Source organism: Nylanderia fulva, unplaced genomic scaffold (genome assembly GCF_048542155.1).
Source record: "Nylanderia fulva isolate GAGA-0341 unplaced genomic scaffold, ASM4854215v1 Scaffold3, whole genome shotgun sequence".
In the NCBI taxonomy this organism is placed as follows: domain Eukaryota; kingdom Metazoa; phylum Arthropoda; class Insecta; order Hymenoptera; family Formicidae; genus Nylanderia; species Nylanderia fulva.
Window position 1 is genome coordinate 8,795,647 of NW_028190368.1, and position 11,039 is coordinate 8,806,685.

General features: G+C 30.2%; 1 protein-coding gene and 1 non-coding gene across 7 annotated transcripts; both read left to right on the forward strand.

Annotated features, from left to right (window-relative positions):
- Positions 1–1,495: 1,495 nt before the first annotated feature.
- LOC114941804 (sodium-independent sulfate anion transporter) lies at positions 1,496–10,309 on the forward strand. 6 transcript variants are annotated; one of them, XM_085484588.1, is made up of 9 exons: positions 1,496–1,741; positions 4,936–5,126; positions 5,482–5,640; positions 5,821–6,099; positions 6,413–6,722; positions 7,147–7,449; positions 8,167–8,401; positions 8,726–8,958; positions 9,549–10,080. In XM_085484588.1, the coding sequence occupies exons 1-9, from the start codon at positions 1,693–1,695 to the stop codon at positions 9,695–9,697; spliced, it is 1,908 nt and encodes a 635-aa protein (XP_085340714.1). In that variant the 5' UTR covers positions 1,496–1,692; the 3' UTR covers positions 9,698–10,080. The 6 variants fall into 6 exon arrangements, with proteins under 6 accessions (XP_085340714.1, XP_085340715.1, XP_085340717.1 ...); XM_085484589.1 differs by having other exon boundaries at positions 1,497–1,741; positions 5,503–5,640; positions 9,549–10,079; XM_085484591.1 differs by lacking the exon at positions 9,549–10,080 and adding an exon at positions 10,092–10,309 and having other exon boundaries at positions 1,500–1,741.
- TRNAS-AGA (transfer RNA serine (anticodon AGA)) lies at positions 2,235–2,316 on the forward strand. Its single transcript has one exon. It is a non-coding gene; the product is annotated as a tRNA-Ser (tRNA).
- Positions 10,310–11,039: the final 730 nt, after the last annotated feature.

Genomic DNA, 11,039 nt, shown 5'->3' on the forward strand with positions numbered 1-11,039 from the left:
TATTTTAAATATAGATCATAAGACCATCATAAAAAATTATGTATTAATGTAAATATAATTTAATTCGAAACAATTTTTGATTGGTAGCCGATTAATCAAGAATAAAAATATCTTTTGTGAAACTTCTTCGAGAATTCAAAGATACAATTTCAACTATAGAGCATCTAAAAATAATGAAATTTTAAGATTTCAACATTTGACTTGAAAAATTTCAGCATCCACAAATATAATATATATCAAAAGATTGAGAAAAATCTTGTAATATCTTTATCGTATTATAAATGATATCGAAAATCGTGGAGTACTTCGAGGAGTGACGTGAGGATACTCTGCAGGCGGGCAACTCCGAAGTTGTGAACGAACCACCAAGATTAATCGGGAATCTGATACAGAAACACTTGAAGCTCTTATGACAACGTGACAACATCCGCTGAGCAGCTCTGCTATATCTCGACGTTAGTGATCAAAGTTTAGTTGTGCTCTCACTAACACATATTTCCTGTCGTAATAGTACTTAATTATATTATAATCTTTATATCGCATATCTTAATTAACTTTATTGACACACTCTTACCCGTACGGATAATCACGATGCGTAACAAATTTTGCGTTAATTGCTTCAAGGCTCAAAACAGAGACAAACAATAGCAGGAAGCTATATACGCTATCACATACTAGATTAGATTGTAATTAGTGTGTTAATCATTGCGTATTTTTAGTGATTTTTGTAATTTATGCGAAAACTAAATTATATATATATATATTTCAAGTAATTTAAACGCACAAATTGTGATAATTGTAAAACTATTATTTTCCATAATTTATAGATAGATTTAATAATTTAAATAATTTAGCAAAATAAAGTACCTTTATTCATATATAAATAAATTATACTGATTTCCTCGTCAATCTTACAATATAAAAAAAAATGATGAGATAAATAATTAACATATATACATATTATGTTATATATGCGTACTTTAAAAAAATATATGTTAAAACATATTTATATATGCATATACGTACACATAAATTTACATACATATATATGAAAAATTGTAACTATTCTAATGTTTTATTAAATATTTTTTGCAAAATTTTGGCACATAAAATTGATCAAAATTAAATTGCTCTCTCAAATAACTGAAATAACTATAGAGAATAATATAATTTATTATATAACCCTTCTATATTTAAATGTGTGTCATAAACTTAGTTTTGTGCACTGTTAGTATCAAGATTTGATATCGCAGTATTTGAAATAAAAAATTATATAATTTTTATGTTACAAGATCAAGAAGTTGACTCGAATATATATATATATATATATATATATATATATATATATATATACATATATAAGTAAACTTATTATCGAATCTATTACAAAATAATATTGTTCAGTGACAGAAAGAAATTAGTATACAACAGATGCCCATATCAGCCACGTGCATATACGATATCGAGCGATGGACGAGTTCGAGGTCGTAAAAACTAGCATGCCACATTTATACGTCACCGCTCGCGGAATACACACGTGACCGTGTTGGATCGCAAGCACTCTGTTTTATCGACTCTTTTTTATCTCGACAAAGGATTCGTGCTTCTCGTGTACGAAGGACGGATGTGGCGTGCGCCGACAGATCAAAACATTTCTTCGTTTCTCTTGTGTATTCTTTGATAACGCGTGAAATGTCACTTTCACAAAGAAGATTTGACGAGTTGACACCGCTTCTCTCGAGTGAGTTTTTCTTTTAATTCTCTCAGATACATTTTTTGCGCATTTCGTCATTTGCACTTTGATCGATTCGACTATCACTTCCGCGTTATTCTTTGTCATGATACATACATGATTGCAAAATTATTATGAATAAATAATATAAATAGTTAATTGATATCGTTTTACGAATAATTTTGTGTGTACATGTAATTTTTATTATTATATGTATTTTTCCATATTTTATAATAATTGATTTTATTTTTAAAAATTTTATTTGTAATTTTTATTATTTTTATTCTGTTTAGATAAAAATATTAGTGTTTTATTTAAAAAGTATTAATTTATCACATAAATTTTCATCTTTCACATATCAATGAATGTCTATTTATTTAATTTGTTAATATAATGTTTCGAAATTAAAAAAATTTTACAATAACAAATCTAATCAAAATTAAGTCAATATTACTTCTTCCACATGGTATTATTGTTAAATAAAACATACTGTTTCCGTGGAGCAGTCGTGGCCGAGTGGTTAAGGCGTCTGACTAGAAATCAGATTCCCTCTGGGAGCGTAGGTTCGAGTCCTACCGACTGCGAAAAATAATTTTTTTTTAGAGAAATATGAAAATAACTGAACATTGTGCTATATATTTTTTCGAATATAATTTTTAGATTGAGAAAAACTTTAAAAGTTGCCGATACTGTAAAAACTATGAATGCTATAAGCTGTAAGAATGTATTTTTTTTGTGAAAGAAATTAAAATATATATATTTAAGAAATACATTTTAAATTATTCCTTAAAAAAAAATACATTATTAATAATTTAGCTTGTTAGATTTTGTGCAAGGATAAAGTGCATTTGTTTAAAGAAATAATTTTATTTAGATATCTTTATCATTTGATATAATACATAAATAATTAAAAATATATGAAGACAATTAAAATAAATAAAATTAAAAGTAAACAAATAATTTGTTTGTGTGATAAAGGTAAAATAAACTATTATGCAAAATAATGATAATAATGATATGCATAATAAACTATTCGAGAAGTTAAATAATGTAGTGCTATTTCTTTCTTTTAAGCCATTTTCAAAGTTTCGCAGACAGCGGTGTAGCCTACAATTGTTTATTTATCTTCTTCTCTTGTAATAGTAGTCATAAGAGCTCGACAAACATGTCAAAGTATCGACGCGTGTACTCTGATGATTAATCAAAATCTTTTTTCCACATATCACGTCTCGACGACAGTAATCAATTAATCTTGCTACTTCTGTTTTTTTTTTAAGACAGAGAGAAAATTTGATGATATTATGCTGTGATATTTTTAAACTTTGAATTTTATTAGTTCATATTATTATATTTTATGCATCATATTTTACACAAAAATGTTTAACAAAATTATCAAAATTGTGATATATGTGTGTACATACACATATACATACAGTCTATGACTTGTTTTTATAAAATTTTTTAAATTATATATAAAATATATAATATATATACATATAATTCAAATTGATATATATACGTATATATATTTTATCGCGATATTTCTATTTTTAATGTATAAAAATTTGTTTTTTATATATTACATGAAACTATAATATTTGTTTTTGAATGATATTACATAAGTATATAATTTTGTACATTTGTTACAGAAAAACTTTTGGCGATTAAAATTCTTTCTCTCTTCTTTTTAGTGATGATGAATTCTTTTAATCGATACAGAGAAAATGACGAGAAAAATTAATTGCTAAATTTTACTGAATTACTCGGACCGAAAAATTTTCGACAACCAAATTTGTCTTAGCACATTCTTTTTTTTCTTTTAATTTAATTCTGATATATCCAATTAATTCCATAAGATTTCTCAGATAAATCTCTCATACAAATTTCACGTGATCTTGTGTACATTTCACTGAATGTCCGATAGTATAGCATTTGTTGCGACATTGTCGCATAATAAAGCTATAATATCTTGGAAATCACGAGAACCATAACGTTTGTTAAACATTTTCCCGTGATGAGATTATAAGGATAAATCATCTGCCTATCTATTTAAGACAGCCTTATCTCGATTATTGCTATATGTATATGATACTGGCACTTAATAAATGTTATCGCGATGGTAATCATGTAGTTAAAAAATCATTGTCTTTATAAATTTATTGTCTTTTCACCGCGAGTTATCGAGAGCGCAAATCGAGAACGTATCAGTATTTGATAAACTCTGCACTGAACAGAAAGTCTGGATTGCATTTTTAAGAAAGTTTTTCTCGAAAGTTTAACCGATAAAGCTGCAGTTTGAAAAACGACTGAAAAAAATTATATATATATTTTGTGACTTGTTCGTCATTAAAAGTTTCACCATTGGGAGTTATGTGCTAATAATAAGAAGAAATTAGGACGTACTGAAACTATGATGCTATGTACGTATATAATTCATGAAATAATTTATTATAGGTATATTCTAGATTCTAGGATAATAAATTTATTATTTAGTAAAATGAGTATTATATAGTTGTTAGAAAGTAGTATCTGCACGTGTTATGATTTTTTAATATCAATTTAATATCACGAATGCACAGAGGATATTTGATATTGTACTTAATTGTCAGTAGAACATGACAAGTGACTATGATTAGTTAATAATTTTGCACAATCTGTGGCGTGATATGACAGCAACGATGATAACCTGTTTAGACGTAGATATAATTAAAAATTATCGATGTAATTAAAACGTGACAAATATCTAACTTTTATGTATGATAAGTAATAACATAAGCAATATCGATAAGGCTTACATAAGGTTACTGAACAAAAAGTTATTTAATACAAAGAGCAACAAAAGTGCATTAAATATACATAAATAACAGAACATTTCTTTTTACGAAGAATTATCTTTGTAACTGTTTAGTTAATTTTCAGTTTTCCAGTTTAAGATATCTTATATCGTTTTAATATTATTATTTTTTATTATTATTTTTCTAAATCTTTAATATTATCATCTTTACACATTTTATATTAGCAATCTTATTTTTGTACAATTGTTTTATTTTTATTATTATGGATATTACATAATGGATCAATATATATATACATATTTTTTCTGCATCTTCGTCTTAATTACAAGATTGACTAATTTGAATTTTAATAATTTTTACAATCTTTCGTCTTGATATGTACATTCGTTATAAATCATATGCACGCAGGGCCGAATGTTACACTCTCTTGGAGTTGCAACCTCAAGGGGCTCTTTCTACGGAGAATACCGATTGTAACATGGCTGCCTCTGTACAGTTGGGGCAAACTTCTGCAGGACATTTTGGCAGGGTTGACAGTGGGTCTGACCGCGATACCGCAGGGCATAGCGTATGCAATAGTGGCTGGACTTCCGGCTCAGGTGCGTACGCGATACGAATGTTCTTGCGACTGCCGTGTGTATACTTGCCGCATGTAAACTTATTCACTCTCGAGCTAAAACTATCATTGAATTTTAGCTTTGGCTTGTACACAGTAATTCGGAATATATTTTAAAGTTAATGATGATATATTCCAATTTAAAAATAAAGATCACATTTAACCTACGAGGGCCGATTTTTCCAACTTCTCGGTAAGTTTTACCTGACAGGTAGCATATTTTCGTCTCTTTTCAGATAAGTTCTAAAAAAAGAGACAAATATATGCTACTTGTCGGGTAAAACTTACCAAGAGTTGGAACAACCGGCCCCAATAGTTGGAAAGGCGACTCTCGTTAGGTCAACTTTTACAAACTTCAGTATGGCCTGTATAGCAGTTTCATGGGTTGCTTCGTTTATCTGGTCTTCGGTAGCAGCAAAGATGTCACGGTGGGTCCTACCGCGATAATGGCTCTATTGGTGCAAAAGCACGTGATAAAACTGGGAGAAGATCTCGCCGTAAGTGGAACTTATATTAATCTCGGAGAAACTTTATTTACCACATTTTATTCTTTACAATTATTATTATTAAACACACTTTTATTATTTTTTATAACATTGTGCCGTGTTAATTTGTCAATATATTTTTGTTTATTTTTAGAAAAATATATAATTTTTACATTCTTATTATTTTTCTAGGTTCTCATGTGCTTTTTATCCGGTGCTGTGATTACAGTCTTGGGAGTGCTTCACTTGGGATTTCTCGTAGATTTTATAAGTATGCCCGTAATTTGTGGCTTCAGTAACGCTGCGGCAATTATTATCGCTGCTTCTCAATTGGGTACTTTACTGGGCATAAAGGGGCGCAGCGAATCCGTCATTGACGCTATCTCAAAAGTCATCGATCACATAAATGAAATTCAACTTTGGGATACTGTGTTAGGAGTGTGTTCGATGATGGTACTGGTTCTCCTAAAGGTAAATTGACTGTATTTTAATTAATCACAAAGAATTCCTTTTTAAAGAAAATGCTTCCAAAATTTCATCAATATTTTCTTCGAAATCATCGAAATCTTTTAGTACCCGAGTCAATTTTATTTTATATATGTATTTACTGGAATATAAAATGCATTGAATTATATATTAGATCATATATTAGAGAATAATTTTATAATTCTTCTTATATATAGTTTTCATAAAATCAATGCACAATTTTTGCTGTAGAGAGTCACTATTTTAATGAGATATAATTAAAAATATAATTAATAAAATAAAATATTTAAAAATGTAGCAACTACCTGGCAAAAAATCGGGCAGGCCTTTTGAAAAATTCATGTGGCTACTTTCGTTGGCCAGAAATGCTATAGTTGTGATGATTGGGACTATCATAGCCTACGTGCTATTTTCTTACGACATCAAGCCTTTTCAAATTACGGGCAATATAACTGAGGGCTTGCCACCGCTTTCCTTACCTCCATTCACCGTCACCAAAGGAAATGAGACGTATACTTTTGTAATGTTGATCGGAGAGTATGGCAGTAGCATTATCTCAATACCACTCATTGCTATTTTGGAAAGCATCGCGATCGCTAAGGCATTCGGTGAGTACATTTTACTGGCAAATTTCATTTAAACAGATTTTTTAAAATAAACTTTTAATTAACTTTGATGTAATAGAAACTATATCGCTATCTATGAATCCTTCTCTCTCTTTAAAAAGCACTTTAATTGCGTTTTCAATTTTGAAATATAAATATTTAATCAAATTATTTTAACAGACTATTTCTTTCGCTAGTATACAAAATTAATTATCTCGTTATAAATTGAGGAATAATTACATTATGAATTGGCAGTTTCAATGGAGAAATAAAAATACATTTATCATTAATAATATTCGTTCTATACTATAACGTTATAGTTAAAATATCTTTTTAAATAGATTATAAAGTTATTTTTGCATTGCGCCTTTCAATAGTATTTCGTTCCGATAATTTTGCGATATGTCTGAAAACAATTAATTTTCAGCAAAAGGCAAGACTCTTGATGCTAATCAAGAGATGTTAGCGCTCGGTCTCTGCAACGTATTTGGCAGTTTTGTGAGATCGATGCCCGTAACCGGAAGCTTTACTCGTACAGCCGTCAACAACGCATCCGGTGTCAAAACGCCGATGGGCGGGATGATTACGGGTACTTTGGTGCTTTTGGCATGTGGCTTGTTGACGTCCACTTTTAAATTTATTCCCAAAGCTACGCTGGCGGCCGTCATCATAATCGCCATGTTTTACATGTTCGAGATACAGACTTTTATCGTTCTTTGGAGAACAAAAAGTAAGGCAATTAACAATTTATAGATAGATATCTTCCGTATTACGCAATTTAAATTTCAATATTTCAAGTTTTCTCCTTTAAAATGTTTTTTCAATATTTTATTTTATAATTTCACGGCACACCGATAAAAAATATTGAAATTTTTGATTTGTACAATATAGTTTGATACGTGAAAGTAGAATTTTTTGACAATTTGGAATTAATTCGAATGCATGAGCACAAATATTTATTTTTTTTTTAATCAATATGTTTCTCTGTGTTTTGGAATGATTGTCACAAAATCCTTATTTTTTTAATTACTTTGATATTGTTGTGCGCAGTTTAAATCATTTATGATTTATTATATTAAAAACAATGAAATTGAACTTAATTAAGAAATTCAAAAGTTAAAGGAAAATGAATTTTACATTTTAAAAATCATAAAAAGTATAAATGAAATATAAATAAAAATATAATATTGTGAATATAATAGCAAATAAACTTCAACTGATTAAAAGTAAATGTTTGATTTCGATTCTTTTCTTATCGTATATCTATTTTTTTCTTTAGTTGTAATTATATATTAAATATATCCGACAGTCTTGTCTGGATAATGTAAGATACACCGAAACGTACAAATATCAGGTCACACAAAGCATTAAATATAGCTCGTTATAAATTATCCGGCGGTTAATCTAATTTCTCTCTACGTCTTCTCCGTTCTCTGGCGTTGAACAGAAATCGATTTGGTGCCATTGACGGTGACGTTATTATGTTGCTTGGCGGTCGGTTTGGAGTACGGTATGATCGCCGGGATTGCGGTAAATCTAATTCTCTTACTCTATTTCGCGGCCCGGCCCGGGCTATTGATCGAGGAGCGAATCGTCGATGGTTTGACCGTGCTCTTCGTATCGCCCAAGCAATCCCTGAGTTTCCCGGCTGCGGAGTATCTCCGAGAGCGAGTAATGTCGTGGTAAGTTTCGCCGCAAATCCGTGTAAGAAATGATTCGAATATACGCACACGTATACCGGGTGTTTTGGAAAAGTGTACGTGCGAATAAATATTCCGAATAAATATATTAAAATATCTTATTCTTTATATATTTGTATTTTTGCGACTTTCATGATTAATAGTTTGAAAACTGTATAGAGTCTCGATATATAATTTTTCGCTAAAGAAAAGTTAGCTGCAAATCTTGTCACGAGGCAACGCTACACACTCGTACCTTCCGCTTTTCCAGATCCTGTGTGTGTATCACAAAGAGACATTTATTTCCGGTTTTGTTTGCGTGTTTAGGTGCGATAAGAAACTGGAAAACTTGCCCGTGATAGTGGAGGGTCGCCATGTGCTTAGGATCGATGCCACAGTCGCGAAAAACCTGGCGCTACTCGTATCGGATCTCGCGTCGCGAGATCAAAAGCTCATTTTTTGGAATTGGTGCGAGGATGCCAAACAGACTTTGATATGTTACGATCCGTCACTCGCGGCCTGTTGCAGATCGTCTGGCACCATAACGCAGATATTTTCAGGTACGTAACATTTCAGATTCTCATTTCGCTGCTTTTTTTTCAAAAAACTGCTCGCTAACATTTTCTTTGATATATATTCTCTGACCTAATATTTCTTTTTTCAATTTGATTAAAAGTATAATATACAAATAAGATATATAAAACATGAATTCTTGCCCCGTTATATAGAATTAATGTCCCGTCAGTTTGGAAATATTTTATAATAATTTACGATTATTTACGGCAATTTTCGATAGAAGATTACGTGTCAACATTTTTCGCGCTCCATAAAATTGATGATTGCTCGCGAATCGTTAATGGATATTCGGAAATTTCCGGAAGAAAGAGAAAGAGAATAAATAAATAGAAAAATAGAGAGCTCCTCGAAGGGGATCAATAGGAATTTCGTATTCGGTCCAAGAAAGTTTTTTTAAGTCGTCGCGGAAGTCTCATCCATCCGTTCTCGGCGGACTCGTACCGGGAGGGATTTTGCATTGCGGCTATGTATGCAGCCGCGCATCGAACATCATGGGCATTTACGCGGCGACCTATACCATCACGTATGCGCATACCGAATCACTTATGACAGCTTTGCCCCTTTTTCCCTCTAGGGAAACCACCCGTCGCCTCGTGGCTGATATTACACTTCGAACGTACACCATATTGTTTCTATCGTATATATAAGGCTCGCTCTAGAGCGGCGATTCATATAATAAAACTTGCACTCTTCGAAACTCTCGATGCGTTTTATTTCGTATAAAATAGAATTTTCATAATGCCTTATAGTAGAATCGATCGGGATATGTTTTCTAAAATCATTCGCAATCTAATATACATGTTCTGAATAACCGTCTAATTGTATTATACTTTTTTAATACTTGTTTCTAAGTATTGATAACAGCTATTAGTGTAGTTTGGAATCTACTGGATGGCTTTGTCAAGATTATTTTATTGATTCCGCAGACAATTATTTATTTATCGCTCAGCAAGCATTTTTATTTTGTAGCTTCAAGTAAACTTTAGTTGAATATTAAACAATTTCATGTGCCTTCTATTGGCGCGATGATATAGCCGCATTAAATGATATCATTATATTTTATAATGACAATTTTATATGACAATAATTGCAAAAGCAATAATTTTTCTGTTTCTAGACGAAACTGTAATTTGCTGATTGACTCGATAAAAGCTACTGCCATAACAAATGTATATTTGCTATAATTTCAAAGATAAATTATTAGATGTCGTTTTAGCTCAAATCGTTTAATTAAATAGTTTATTGGTATGTCATATATAAAATACAAACAAAGTTGATGTAAAATATGTAAATGTAAAAATAATATATTATTGTACATAAACGCTTCGAAAATAATTGCAAACTATTTTTTATGCATTCACAGCGCTCCCCTTGTGCATTCAACAGTGCAAATTTATGTACCCTGATGTGAGCGATAATTAGATTAACCAAGGAAACTATGTATAAATTTTATATATATATACATATATGAATATTGATAAATATTATTTTTATCATCGGGAAGGCGACAGACGTGTTACATCAACGACAAGGTTGTTAGCCTCTATTTTATCATGTTTCTTTATAGGGCGGACAATCTCTTTTTCTAGATCAGTTAATAATATCTCACTATATTCAAAATTATTTATTCGAAACTAAAAACAAAAATCCTCATTATAATTAATATTTTAACTTATGATCTGATACATACAGACACACACTTATTTTTCTTTTTCTTAACTGAAACTAAGTAATTTCTGAATATATATATATATATATATATGTTCTTTTTTAGTAATTATGCATATTACGCGTTATTATATTTTATAATCGCATGATAGGAATAGGAACGTACATTACGTACGTTGAGTTTTGCATAATTAAAATATATTATGCGAGTGCTCGGATAATATATTTTGATTGTGCAAAAACAGTGCCTATAGATTTAGCTTGTATTAATTATGTATATAATTATATACACAAGAATTGGCGCAACATTATAAATGCCGTTTATAATGTGTAAATTATCATTTTTGTACATTAAATTATATTAGTTCATATTTATAAAATATATGAAAGAAAATCG